This window comes from Macadamia integrifolia, chromosome 5 (assembly GCF_013358625.1).
Source record: "Macadamia integrifolia cultivar HAES 741 chromosome 5, SCU_Mint_v3, whole genome shotgun sequence".
Taxonomy (NCBI): domain Eukaryota; kingdom Viridiplantae; phylum Streptophyta; class Magnoliopsida; order Proteales; family Proteaceae; genus Macadamia; species Macadamia integrifolia.
The window spans coordinates 20,625,419-20,640,049 of NC_056561.1; the positions used below are offsets into that span (position 1 = coordinate 20,625,419).

At 38.7% G+C, this 14,631-nt stretch overlaps 2 protein-coding genes across 3 annotated transcripts in view; both read right to left on the reverse strand.

The window, feature by feature from the left end:
• Positions 1 to 881: 881 nt before the first annotated feature.
• LOC122080122 (adenylate kinase 4-like) lies at positions 882 to 5,003 on the reverse strand. The gene is made up of 5 exons (XM_042647015.1): positions 4,794 to 5,003; positions 4,542 to 4,706; positions 1,426 to 1,571; positions 1,179 to 1,298; positions 882 to 1,088 (listed from the first exon to the last, which is right to left on the reverse strand). Exons 2-5 carry the CDS (start codon positions 4,645 to 4,647, stop codon positions 897 to 899), a joined length of 564 nt encoding a protein of 187 aa, XP_042502949.1. The 5' UTR covers positions 4,648 to 4,706; positions 4,794 to 5,003; the 3' UTR covers positions 882 to 896.
• Positions 5,004 to 5,936: 933 nt separating this feature from the next.
• The window catches only part of LOC122080121 (probable pre-mRNA-splicing factor ATP-dependent RNA helicase DEAH4), a 27,998-nt gene continuing 19,303 nt past the window's right edge, over positions 5,937 to 14,631 (reverse strand). For both annotated transcript variants that reach the window (XM_042647012.1, XM_042647014.1), the window contains exons 13-16: positions 10,594 to 10,663; positions 7,677 to 7,837; positions 6,660 to 6,835; positions 5,937 to 6,540 (exon numbers count right to left, since the gene is read on the reverse strand). In XM_042647012.1, the coding sequence (XP_042502946.1) occupies positions 6,384 to 6,540; positions 6,660 to 6,835; positions 7,677 to 7,837; positions 10,594 to 10,663 (564 nt within the window). In that variant the 3' untranslated portion in view covers positions 5,937 to 6,383. The remainder of the gene's footprint in view (positions 6,541 to 6,659; positions 6,836 to 7,676; positions 7,838 to 10,593; positions 10,664 to 14,631) is intronic.

Genomic DNA, 14,631 nt, shown 5'->3' on the forward strand with positions numbered 1-14,631 from the left:
GGGGTGGGGAGCTTAAACTATGTCTCTCAGACAACTTTAGTAGAATTTAATTTTTGTTCTTAAAAGCACTAAAACCATTTAAATGACAAAAACAATCCATCATTTCTGTCTCTCTTACACCCCATGAAAAAGAAAAGGGGCAAGAATATCCATTGCCTGAGAAACACAAGTTGTAAGCAGGAAAGCCAGGTACTCTCTTATGTCTTAAACATGTTTTCAGCACTTCAAATTTGATTTCTACGGATATTTGGGACATTATCATGCTCTAGCAACCAAAGTGTTAAATGCCATATTAAAATGCAAATGACATCCAAAATACTATATGTTTAAAAAGATACCCTAAATCTCGACCCAAATATTGTTTAGCTTGACAATATCTGTATGCTCTGATATACATCCATTTTATAAAGTAAGAATATAAATTACAATGTTGGCAATAAAGGAATCAGAAGTAACCATCTCGATTTTATTTTTTTCTGAATTTGAGGTAGACAAAGGTGAGGTTTGCAATCTAATGGAGAAAAGAGGTTCAGGTCAAACTTATGCGATGGAACTTCGGCCCTACGCGATTCAAAGACTTCCAGTTGCCACCACAACCCGGAAAAATGTTGCACCCCCTAGTCATACTCCTCCAATGTCCACCCTGAATCCATGTGATGGCACTCCCAAAGATGCATTAAGAACCGTAGTATTCCTCACTACACTAAGTAGACCCTCAATGTTTAAAGTGGTAATAAAAGTTCAAGTATGGCCATTCATTGTTTGGTGGAGGAGGTATTATTGAACGCTTCTCACACTTCTTCAATCTCCACTCCAATCTTATTACATTTCCTACACAACTTACTAAACCCTAAAGGAAAGAAGATTTATAAAAGAACCAAAATAATGAAAAGAAATTAATGGCAGTCAAATGATCTTACATCATCAACACCAGGAACTCTTGGGGGTTCATATTTTGTGTGGTAGGTCCGACCACTTGAAGGATGAACCCATCGACCAGTGATTCTCTCTTCCAAAAGCTTATCATCAATGGCAAAGTTGAGTACCTTATCGATTTTGGTTCCTTGCTTTTCGAGCATCTCATCAAGCTGCAATGAAGCAACAGGAGAATGAATAGAAGTCCATAAATAGAAAATTAAGAATAAATGACAAAGCTATATAAATGATTTGGCATGCACCTTTTCAGCTTGTTCCACTGTCCTTGGGAACCCATCAAGAATGAAACCTTTCCGACATGACGGCTTCTTCATTGCTTCATCAATGATCCCAACAACCAGGTCATCAGAAACAAGTTGTCCCTGAGAAGCATTGACAGATCAATCATAGATGAACCCATTAATCAATCTAATCCTAATACATCCTCAGAGAACATAATGCATGACAGGAAACTTGTCAGGCATCCTTAGAGGAATAATGATATTTTACCTTGTCCATAGCCTCTTTAGCCTTAATTCCAAGGGGAGTTTTAGCAGCAACAGCAGCTCTCAGCATATCACCAGTGGCCAAATGGCACAAACAGTATTCATCTTTAATGATTGGTGACTGAGTGCCTTTTCCAGATCCAGGTGGACCTGCAAGTCATCTAATCTAATTGTATAATTTCAAAAATTGGAACCAAGCACAAAATATAACATTTATCTAAGGGATTTTCTTGTCAAATAATTTATAACCTCAACTTTTTTACCCATTAGTATATCACACTTTTTTTTTCCAATGAGGGAAAATATTTTCATTCACATGAGTTTTCGAAAAATGTGCATGACAATGACAGATTTTGATAATGACATAATGACAAGTCATTTTCAAATTATTTTTGAAAATCCTTTTATACTCTTAGCTTAAAGAACTTTTAAGAATAAGACAATTAAGAGGTTATGAGTTCAACTTTCTTAAGGCCCCGCCTATTCCCCCCCCCCCCAACAAAAAAAAGGGACAATTGAAAGAAGGGGTCAAATTTTAAATAGACCCATAGAGATGTCATGTAGACAATCCTTCTATCTAAATAACAAATTGCTAACTCACAAATAGTTAAAAGCTGGGAAAAAATACATTCCAAAGGAAAATGAGCAGTTATAGGAGGAGGACACTAATGTGATAATAAATATCTAATCAGTAATAAGTACACTATAAATAAGTTTGTGCCCAATGCACTATGGCTGTTTCTGAGCTGCTGATATCTAGGTGTGAGTTGGGGACCATTCCAGCACACAAAACCAAAAACATAGTTGGGACATCCAAATTATGGTGCTCAAACCCATTGTCTCACTTATTCATACCCCAAAACCAAGCATCAAACCTTAGGTTTAAGGCAGTAAGGGTTGCAGCCTAGTTCACGATCAATTTAGACTTCATAGATAAAGGACACTCCTAGCTAGGACATTTCACCCCATTTATTATAAATTGGATGAATCATATGCAAGCAACTGCACTCAAGCAATTATCAACAACAAAAACAACAAACTCAGCCTTATCGCAACTTAATGGGGTCGGCTACATAGATCCACACAAAAACACAATAGGAGAAATGAAAGTAAAAGGAAAGAAGCTCAGCACCAGGAAGTCAGGACAATCTCAGCTAGATGGGATAAATCTGTAGATACAATATAAATTGATTACTAAACGCATGGTGGAGAAAGAAATGGTTAACTGGCCAGTGGATCAATAGTTGTCAAATGGCTAAAAGATAAGTTATATTAAATACGGTCCACATTATGTCATTACTTTGCTGGTAGACATGCTTTTCGGAGGGCAGATTAACTAGGATTGTCACCTAGCAAAGAGATCTAGGTGACATTCGAGTTTTCAATGTGGTAGCTTGGCAGCGCAGAGGCATTATGTATTTGTCATGTCCTCTCACATGATGAACTTAAGCCCAATAACAATTTGTTACAATGCAAGAGAAACCACCCTTAATAGGACACCTGCTTCTAAAAGTCTAACCTATTAATCCTTATTTGTTTAACTTGCTTCCCAATCATCTGTACAAAGGAAGATTGAGTCAACAGAAGAAATCATAAAATAGAAAAACACTTGTCATGCAGGCTTGGATGAGTGTGGTGTAACTTAGGCCCAAGCTGATCTGGGCATGTGCCATGATAAAAGGTCTAGTTAAAATTCTACTAGATCAGAACCCCGTGGGCCCACAAATCAATGGTTCCCTAAAATTCTACACCAAAATTTGCAGATCCATTGATTGTTAACTATATGTTCTATGTGATACTTTTTCAAGCTCTTTCAAACTCTCAAGGCATTTCTTGTAACCATAGCTTTCAAGGTAATGCCTAGGAATCCAGGCACCTTGGTCGCCGTGTTTTTTTCTCCTTGCTCCTCCAACATCTTGGGTTGCCTAGACTAGACGGCTTGACACCTATGCTTTTAACCAATAAAATGAATATAGAATATATACATGTCCTGAGCATTTGTTAAATCATTCCTACAGGGGGCTTGACAAAGGCTTCCAATCCGCAAGGAAGGAGGAAAAACCATGATGGGCTAGTGCAGGGGTCTAACACTAAAAAAAAGAACCCCATGTACTGGATATGAGACCTTTCTTCAAATAGCAGCATGTATGCCAACAAAACTTAGTGGTAATTGGCAACTGTTTTAAAAATAGTGCCAAAACAATAAAAGCAGCTTGTGATCGCTGCTACTTAGAAAAAGTTACCTATGGCAGACATGGTTTAATAAATCGGTGAATCTGATCAGGAATCGGCCAGGATGAATCCTGATTTCTGCCATTCCGAATCAGAATGTTCCAGTCAAGATTCCCTTGAATCAATGGGTTTCCAGATCAAAAGGCCGATTCTAGGGTTTTCGGGGCTAGAATCGGAAAGAGCAATTCCATCACCGGTTCCTGTTTTTAAAACCCTGATGGCATTACTGTTGGATAACACAGTAAAGAAGGTTTCTTCCCCCCACCCCCTCCTCTTTTTTTTTTCTTTTTGGGGTGTGGGGTGGGTAGGCACAATTACTTTTAGGAGGCATGAGCAGTTGTCTACTCCAAAATTTGCAGAGGACATACTCCCCTTCGCCTCTCTTGCTCCAATGTCTAGAGGGATTCTTTCTAAACGCCAATATCCAAGGGCTTTAGGTAAAGCCAAAAGCACGGTTGATTTTTTCATTACAGGAAAAAGAATAAGAAGAGAATAAACATGGAACCGCCATAGTGAAATCAATACGTCCCAAGTGATACACAATTTCACAAAAGTCAGTATTTTCCTCAGTTAATCAAATGAAATCACGTCTTGCACAAACACAAACAACAACCAAGGAACAATAGAACAGAAGGAAAAGGGGAAGAGCACAAGCAAGCACATCAGCTACCATCCATAACTAGATCCAACTGCACAACGCCCCGAAAACCAGAGAAAATAAAGTCACATACCCACATCATATTTAAGACCACCAACAATGTTATACAGCATTACAAAATCTAGCATAAGAACCACACATCAAACAAACAACTTCCCACAATGAAACATCACACCAATTTCAATATAATTAATAAGCTAGGCAGAACGCAATGAAAAAAAAAAAATTACCAACAAGGATGACGCGTTTGTCTGGTTTAGTAGAGCATTTCATGCGGCGAAGAAGTTCCGTCATTAGATCTACAGAAGGGATATCCTCCAAGTTCGAGCTCGCCATTTTTCCTTTACAATGCTTGCCTTTCTTCTGCCCCTAAACTCCTCCTCCTCTTGCCAAAACTAACAAGTGAAGTGATTTATTACCCAGAAGTGTAAGTAAGGAAAGAACAGTTGTAGAACTGAGAGAGAGAGAGAGAGAGAGCTCACGCGTTTGCCTCACAATAGAGAGAGTCAGAGAGAAACAGAGGCGGCGGGTCGTCCGATGCTTGAATTTAAAGCAGATACCTTTCGTTTGATTTTTTTCTTTCTCCACACCACTTCCCAATTACCATTTCATTCTAAAGCTTTGTCCATAATGATATTCCCATCCCTTTCCCGCAGGCTCTCCATGGCCATTCCTTATGAGAAGTCCATGCCCGGGCTGGGTAAGACCGGGCTATGGTAGTAGGCCTAAACTCCAAAGTTCAAACCTAGAATCATCATTAATTGGGCCTGCCTGGATTGACTGATAAATTTTATGTACTTCATGCTATAGAAGGGAGAAATCGGTACGCCACACCAATGGTGGTGCATAGAATAGTATCATCATCCACATGGGAGTCTATATGAGTCAGAACAAGAGAGGGTATTAGTGTGGATCACATAGTTCATCATCTCAAAGAAGGTGTGATGAAATCTACACTCCGGCATCATGGGAGTCTTTTTTCCATGAGATCAAATCCTCTTCGGTGAGCAGTGAGTGGCAATGAGGATCCAACGGTTAGGAGGACCTCAGCATGCACCCTAACCGTTGAATCCTCACTACTAGTCACTACCTCACAGCAAACAATTTTTGTGCTTTCTCTGTGGCCTTAAAAATAATCCAATGAAGCTTCACTCTGGAGTTCACTCTAGCTGTGTGTGGAAGGGTAAGTTGGTGATTCTGACCATTGGATGAACATGGTATGATTGAAATTAGCCACTTGTCACCATGTATGCCTTTACTTTTTGGACCAAAATTCCTCAGCCATAGTCAAAGGAAAATCCCTTAATCAAGGCCTTCAGATGGTATCCATAGGGCATGGGGGAACAGTGGGGAGATATTATCCCCCATTCGTAAGTGGGAAGCAAGGCTATATGATTTCAGCCACAAGGACATTTGATCTTGATGACTCCTACTCTTTAACTATATGCTATATAGACAGCTCATTGGGTAGTGTCTTAATCATATCTCACAGCTTATCTCAACCAACCATCTTGTTAATTTTTTTTTTCTAACATTGTTAATCAAAAAAAAAAAAAGATAAAATCATAGTTGGCTAATACAATAATTTTATAGGTTATATCTGTCAATTTTTAGGCAAAAATCAGTTATACAACTCACCATGTATTGAAATTTTTTGTCTAAAGATTGACCAAGATCTCACAAGTATAAGTTAGTTCTTCGTACGGATAGTTCAATATAGTTCGTAGGTGAGCACTTTCATTGTGTGAGCCAAACAACATTCTCTGCTTATAAAGAAAAATCCTGAACCAAGTAAGCACCAATCAATTTCAACGTACAGAATTCAGCGAACTTTTTGTCAATTTGCACACTGATAATCTTCCCGTACTCCTGAAATTTGATCAATCAGATAGGTGGAGAGAATCCTGATTTTCACAGATACAGTGGATGAAGTTCCTCACAAATTCCACGGATCCGCATTGCTCCTCCCACTTTTCACCAGACACAGTAGATGAAGTTCCTCCCACAAACCAAAGAATCACCTACATAATGGCAAACCGCTTCACCAAAATAACACCAGAGGACAACTCAGGCTATTTCTTTCCCTTACGAGCAAGAAAACGTTCCCTAGCTGCCTGTATTCTACTGTCACAATCATCAGGAGCCTTAACAACATCACCATCTTTCTTCTTCTGCAAGTCCAAAGGTTCTTCTCCATTAGATCTCTCGTTGGAAGATCCAGATCCGCCACTGATTCATGAAAACAAAAATGGTTCAGCACCAGATGACATTGAATACAAATTTGAGCCAGGGTTAAATCCTCGATTTCACTTCCAAAATGCCAAATGTTTTCAGGATAATCAAATCACCTGAGCTTGTTGATATCCAGTTTCTCAAGCTTCTTTAAAATAGGCATGACCCATGACATCTCCACACCACAGACATTGCGCATGAATGGGCGAGAGGTAGAAATAAGCTCATGGTACACAACATAGTTGGCTAGCATTCCATCTTCATCGGATCTGAGCACTGATGATGGGTGCACCTGGAATATAAATAAGTACATCGTCAAATACCATCATGGTTATTGCACCGATGGTTGTTTCAACAGATTAAATTCAACCATTGCTGTGGCGGCAGATATCTTTGTTATCTTTGTTCTGTACTTCATTGGGTGGCCAATTCTTCTGTTTTCCTACTCCCCACTACCCCCACCCCAAGAAAAGAAAAAAAGGAAGGGGGGGGGGGGGGGGGGAGAAAACCCAAAATGCATGCGCATCAGAAACCACGGGCAGTGAGGGTCTCTCTCTCTTTTTAACAAATTTTATACACGAGGATGCAAAGGAAAAAGCCAGAAAAGGCACACCCAAAGAAATGGTCCTCATCAGTCACCAAAAACAAGCCATAGTAGTAGGAGGACCTGAACCCACCCCCATGGGTCCCCTTTTTGGTGTTCACAAATATCATATCATATAATGGATTGTGCTATGTTGTCCTGTAGGTCTAAATATACCATGTCAAATAATTTATAATTCCACAAAAATAAATAATCTGTGGTTTACATAATAATATAATAGGCAAACTTTCTAAATCAGGACAAGCTCTAGGTAAATGACCAGTCCCAGGTCACCTTGGTTGATTTCATCACCTTGGGAGGCTGACCTGCTATAAACCCCGTCAAAACAGGATACTGAGTCAGTTTTGTGTTAAAACTAAAATTTTCCAACTTGGGAGTTAAGATGGACGAGTTGGCCCACTTTATTGATGAAAAAAAAATGAGCTTATGATATTATCACTCTGTCCAGCCAACCAGGGATGTGCTATTTCCATTCCAAGTCGGTCCTGGTTAGTTTTGGAAATTCATATTTCAATCATTCATTTTTTACCTGAACAAGTTGTGACTTGTAACCTAGAGTTCTATAGCCATTGTGATGAATCATCCGCTCAGCAAGCTGATTTGCATAACCCACACACAGGGCCCTCCTCAAACTCCTGTAGTCCTGTTGTGTTTCTTTCCATCTTTGATTCGCTTGTACATCCAGTGGCCCTAATATTCAAAACCAAACTGTCATTAGGGGGAGAAGGAAATAAACAAGGGGATGTCAATATAACAGAACAGCATCAACAAGTAACTGAACATTGTTGGGACATAGCATGTGCAAAGAAGAAATCCAAAACCTAGCAAACATCCACAATATATTGCAAGTCATGTAGAGAATCTATTATAATGGCGATGTAACTGAATTATTATTTTTATATGGGACTCCCATTTGAAGCACTGTTAACATAGGATGGGATATAGTAGGCATCTCAATTCTCACCAAACAGAATTGTTACAACACCTCTCATAAAAAATAAAAAGAAATGCTAACAGCACCCTCATATGAGTAACATACATAATTTGACAAATAAACCAGCATCAAATATCCATGCTAGTAAATGCCTTTTATCTCTTAAGCGTAAAGTGTAATGTTCATAAAATTCAACAGTAAATATAAGAAGTTGAAGACTGATGGTCTACGCACTATAATGTCTCGAATGAGTATATCAATAAAACTTTTTAACTGTAACAGTACATTACGTAATTAAATTAATAAGTAAATCACTGTATACAATTAGAACTAGGGCACTGCAGCATGTCAAACTAGGCTACTGGTAAGGGCCTTGACTTCTTGTAGCCAGGTCTTGGGATCAAATCCTGCCTACAACGAGCTGATGGGTTGGGTTGGGGATGTTAGGGGGGGATATATAATTCCTTCTTATTCTATCCACCCCAACCCAACCCAAACCCCCCCCCCCCCCCCCAAAAAAAAAAGAGCTTGCATGACTTTCAAGATTGTCCCAAGTGCCACAGCTTCTCATAGTCTTCTCCTAACATTCCTTAAGAACTTTATTTGACTAAATTTTCTAGTGTTATTGAACTGCTAGCCAAAATATCTCGAGTTGGCAGTGTGAATCAGTAGGAGCTTTGCACTTCAAAAACGTCCAAAAGTATGCCTTAATAAAGGATCTGCTAACAATTCAAGCAAGAATCTACCTTCCACATGAGTCCAGAATCTGAATGCTACCATGAAATAAGTTTTTCACTATCCAATACAGAAACAAGGGTGCTAAATATGGTTGTCTACCATGCAAGGTCCACCTACGGTCCTGCAGGGAATTTAGCTTTAAGTTTCTTAATTTATTTGCAAGTGCACTCAAAAATTAGCTGTGTAAATTGGGGGAGGTAAAAGGAGATGGGAGTTGCTGATGATGACCTAGGTTGAAATAGCAAACAAAGGCATGAATAATTGTGAATTAACAACAGATGTGGATAGTTGTCACGGCATCTAGGCGACCCCAGGTGTTAGAGTGGGCCTAGACGCAATGTGAAGCCAACAAGGCACCTGCCTAAGCAATGCGTTGACAAATATATAAAGCAGGATTCTGGTACCAGACCTGATTATTTGGGAGGGAAGACCGTTTTCTATGTTGATTTAGTTTATTCTGTTTATAGGACTGGGCTGGAATTATCAGGTTCCCGGTAATAACTAACTAAACTTTCACAACAAATAACCTAAAAACCAAATATGGTTATTTTGAATGAATTCTAGAGAAGAGTTCCGCTCATGGAAAATAGGATGGCTATCTTAAGTTTAGGGTTTGGAAAGCCCAAGACTTTCTCTTCTATCTATTCCAGTCTCTGTTTGATCCGAGTTTTCAGAATTAATCTGTTTCACTCAGTTACTATCTCTACTGCTATTTCTCAAGAGCTCCACCTGAAGCCTGGATGATTCTAGTTCAACCAATCAGCTGAATTCATTAATTTGGGCCTAATTTGGTTGGTCAAATTGCTCAGTCAATCTGCTGCCGTCTCTGGTCATTAGAGTTGACTAGTTAGATTAACTTCATTGTCTTAAGGGGATTTAGTTCAATGTTATATAGAAGCAGTGAACTGCTTAATCTTCACTGTAGCAAAGTTTAGTCACTTTTGATGTCATTTAATATTCAGATCTCTAATCATCACATAGATTTCTGTAGATGCTCAAGTTTAATGAGTGTCTAAAGTGTTAGGGGTAATAAATGAGGCCAAATATCCATGTAATTGTATCAATCCTGAATCATCCTCTTCAGAGGTCCAAATACTAGAGCAACGACCATACTCGGCTGGCCTCATAATAAAAAATATTTGATGATCTTCTACTTGAATGAGAAACAAAGAACTGACCAAAATTTCAAGAACTGAAGTAAAACAAAATGATCATATGTTTGGATGAAAAAGGATCTCATCTGCGCCTATAAATCAACTGCATAACAATGTTAGTTTCATGAGGAAACAAATAAAAACGACCAGTTTGAGGCCTCGTAGATACATGTTGGTCATTGAAAGTTGAAAATAATGATACTGACAGTTAGGTAGACCGACGGGCCTCGTCGCAACGGTAAGGTTGCTCCATTGCTACCTAGTGGTCATGGGTTCGAGTTGGGAAACAGCCTCTCAGCGAAGTGGGGGGTAAGGCTGCGCACGTTATGACCCTCCCCAGACCCTGGAGTGGTAGTATATCCTCATGCACTGGGTTCACCCTTTTAAAGGAATTAAGTAGACATGGAAGCTCAATAATACTTCACTATCATGCGCATTGTTTGCACAATGGACAATAATATAAGCAAAACCATGAACACTTGGAATAAAATAGGAAACATCAAAGCCACCTGCAACCAAAGCTTAGATAACAAGAAAAACCGTTTTCTGAGCAATAAGAAAGCAAATTTTCTATAATTTATCGGCAAATTTGTAAGCTCTTGGAGATTTTGAATTCTAACCTTTGGCTATTTTCTGCATTATTTGTGATAGCTGTTTCCGGACATCTTTGCTAAACATCATACCTCGAACCTACAATCAAAAAGACAGCACGCATGATGTTTCTTGAACATTTGACACTGGTCATGCAACATAGCATTAAAAATGCTCTTTATTTTATGTACGTACTATCACATTCAACAAGTCAATAGGTGTACAGAGATCAAAATCATGCACACAAATGAAAACACACCCCCACAAACATACATGTGCATTTGCGAGTGTGAGTGCGATTGCACACACAGGTACTCACAAAAACAGCCTCAAATAAATATATTAATTACGCAGATGAGACAAAAATTACAACTTTTGGACTGGAAAATTCCAAAACAAGACATCTTTTTCAACAAAATAATGGAACATCAATCATGAGCTTGAGAAAATGTGTTTCATCACAACGATTCAGCACAACTAAAATATGAGAAAAGATGCAACAACAACAACTCAGCCTTATCCAACTAAATGGCGTTGGCTACATGGATCCAATCAAAGATAGCAAAAGGGAAGGTACACAACACAACAAATCAGTAAGATCTCACCTAAATGGGGTCGGCTAAATGGATTCCCCCCCACTCAGATCTATTCAAGGTCATACTTGGGACAATACCTAAACTATGCATATCTTTCCTCACTACTTCTCCCATGGTCATTTTAGGCCAACCTTAGATCTTTTGGCTCCTTCAATCTGAATCAAATCACTCGTCCATAGTCCATATTGGTGCATCTCTAGGCCTCTGTTGGACATAGCCATGCCACCTCAAATGGCTTTCTCGAAGCTTATCATAATTTGGGGCAACTCCCAAATCAGCTCTGATATGGCCATTCCTTACTTTTTCCTTCCTAGTTTTGCCGCATATCCATCTCAACATCCTCATCGTTGCTACACATAGCTTATCTATATGACAACTCTCAACTGCCCAACATTCCACCCCGTACATCATAACCGGTCTAACGATTGTCCTATAGAACTTTCCTTTAAGCTCTAAAGGAATAAGTCGCTCACACAACAATCCGGACACATCTCTCCACTTCATCCATCCCACTTTAATTCTCTATGAAACATTATCTTCTACATCACCTTTTTATTTATGAATGACCCCATATACCTAAAATGATCACTTTGCGGTACCTCTCTCTCCTAAATCTTAACCATTTCATTATCCATCATAGTATGACTAAAAGTTACATCATGTACTTCGTCTTCATTCTACTTGTCTTAAAACCTCTTGATTCTAAGGTTGATCTCCATAGCTCCAACATAGTGTTAATACCATAATTTTTTTGTCTCGTCAACCAGAACAATATCATCAGAAATATGATTTGGTAAAATATCAGTCTCTCTCTCTCTCTACCGCAAGTTCCAAATTAAGATAACAAATATGACCCAAAGTGAGGCCAAACTCATTGAAAAGACAAAGAACAATTAAAAAAGGCATAATACCAATGCAATCAGATCTAAGGCGTTTTGGGTAATGGGCCCACTAATGAAATGGAAGAGATCCGTATCACAATGTCCCCGAATTCCTATGGACATAGAGACTATGAAAGGGGTTCATTATGCTTCGGCAGTAGGAATCCTTATGTATGCAATGCTATGCACCAGACTATATATCTGTCATGAGGTTGGCATGGTTAGTAGATTTCAGTCTAATCCACGTCAGGAACACTGGACTACTGTCAAGTGCAACATAAAGTATGTAAGAAGAAGAACTGATTATTTCCTTGTTTATGGTGCAGACGACTTGTTAGTAGTGAGGTACACTAACTCGGACTTCCAATCTAACAAAGATGATAGAAAGTCTACATCGGGTATGTTAATGTTAGGAGGGGCAATCATATGGAGAAGTGCCAAGCAGAAGTCAACAGTGGAATTCCACAACAGAGTGATGCAGATTAATTACCAAAATAGGCTTGTTTTATTAGGAATAAGCCTAAGGTTGGGTTCCATACATGTTAGGCCTTTGATCCCATGTATTTTGAGTGTAATAGACCACTTTTATGGGTCTAAAAAGGGGGCTCTAAGATTGAGTATGGGATTACTAGTTAGTTTCCATTTTCATTAGTTTCCTTTTTAGTTGGGCTTGATTTGAGTTATATTTGTTTCCTTAGGAGTCAAGTTATTAATTGAATCAAGTCATTAGTAGTTAGTTTCATTTTTCAACTAGTTTTTAATTTCAGTTTTTAGTAACTATTGTATTAAGAGAATATTTGGTTTCTTTTTTGAGGAACCTTCTATTTTGTAATTCTCTCCCCCATTAACATTATAAATAAAGAAGAGGAGGCTCCTAAAAGCCTAGAATGATTTTGATAAAAAAAATTAATGGTTGTTGCTATTGTGTTCTTCATGAAGACTTGTCTTGTGTTTGATCAAGGCTGAAGGAATTGGTGTTTGATCCAATTGGCTCCTTGCGGCGTGAAGTCCAGGAGGTCTACTTCAAATATTATTCTCTTAAGTTTTTATATCTCTTTCAAGACTTATTAGGGCTACAAAACAAGGTATGTAATCTATCACTCTGCTGCCGATCTTCCCTGCAGTTCCTGGTGCTCCAACTGACCTGCACAGAAGAGATGACAGGGGAGAGCCGGGCTAACCCGACACGGGACTCTCCGATGCCTAAGTCAGATCTTTCCACAGCAGATGCTCAAGAGAGCTTTTCCAGTAAGAGAAGCGAGTGATCAATCCCCCATGATGGAGGCTTGCCTTGGTATTTATAGGCTACTGATGGAGGGCAAGTGGGAGATGATTGTGAAGAGTCATGTTTAGGCGTGGAGTCCTTGAGGGGAGTGGCTCTATGATTCTGAAAATATTCCGGGTCTTAGGGGTATATTTCAGGGGAATATTCCCCTCCTATCTCGGAAAGGCCAACCGTGTGAGGGATAGACGTCTATGGTGACGTATAGTGGATAGAGTCATGTCCTTTTGAATAGGGATTAATTGTAGCCCTAATAAGTCTTGAAAGAGGTATAAAAATTTAAGAGAATAATACTTGAAGTAGACCTCCTGGACTTCACGCCGCAAGGAGTCAATTGGATCAAACACCAATTCCTTCAGCCTTGATCAAACACAAAACAACTCTTCATGAAGAAGACAATAGCAACAGCCATTAATTTTTTCATCAAAATCATTCTAGGCTTTTAGGAGCATCCTCTTCTTTATTTATAATGTTAATGGGGGAGGGAATTACAAAATAGAAGGTTCCTCAAAAAGGAAACCAAATATTCTCCTAATACAATAGTTACTAAAAACTAAATTAGAAACTAGTTGAAAAAGGAAACTAACTACTAATGACTTGATTCAATTAATAACTTGACTCCTAAGGAAACAAATATAACTCAAATCAAGCCCAATTAAAAAGGAAACTTATAAAAATGAAAACTAACTAGTAATCCCGTACTCAATCTTAGAGCCCCCCCTTTTAGACCCATAAAAGTGGTCTATTACACTCAAAACACATGGGATCAAAGGCCTAACATGTATGGAACCCAACCTTAGGCTTATTCCTAATAAAACAAGCATATTTTGGTAATTAATCTGCATCACAAAGGCTGAGTATTTGGCAGCTTGTGAAGTAGCCAAGGAAGAGGTGTGGTTGAGAAAGTTCTTGACCGACTAAAAATTTGTACCTGACTTTGTCAAACACCCTATGTCCTTCATATGTGATAATAAAGGAGTCATTGTTCAAGCTAAGGAACCAAGATCTCAACAAAAGAACAGCATGTGGAGCGCAAATATCATCTCATTTATGAGATCATACAGCGTGTCGACATATCTATTGCCACAACTGATTCTGAAAATAATGTCTGTACCCTATGAAGAAAGGGCTTACACTTGTTGAAGAGGACGTCATTCCAAGATGCAAACATATTCGACCACATGTCACTCCATTATGACTAGATGACCAGGATTATGTGTATTTATTTTATTATTTTGTTGTACTTATATTTGGGACAGACTACATCATTTTGTTTTGGTGTTTTGCTGTTATTATGTTGGAGTTATA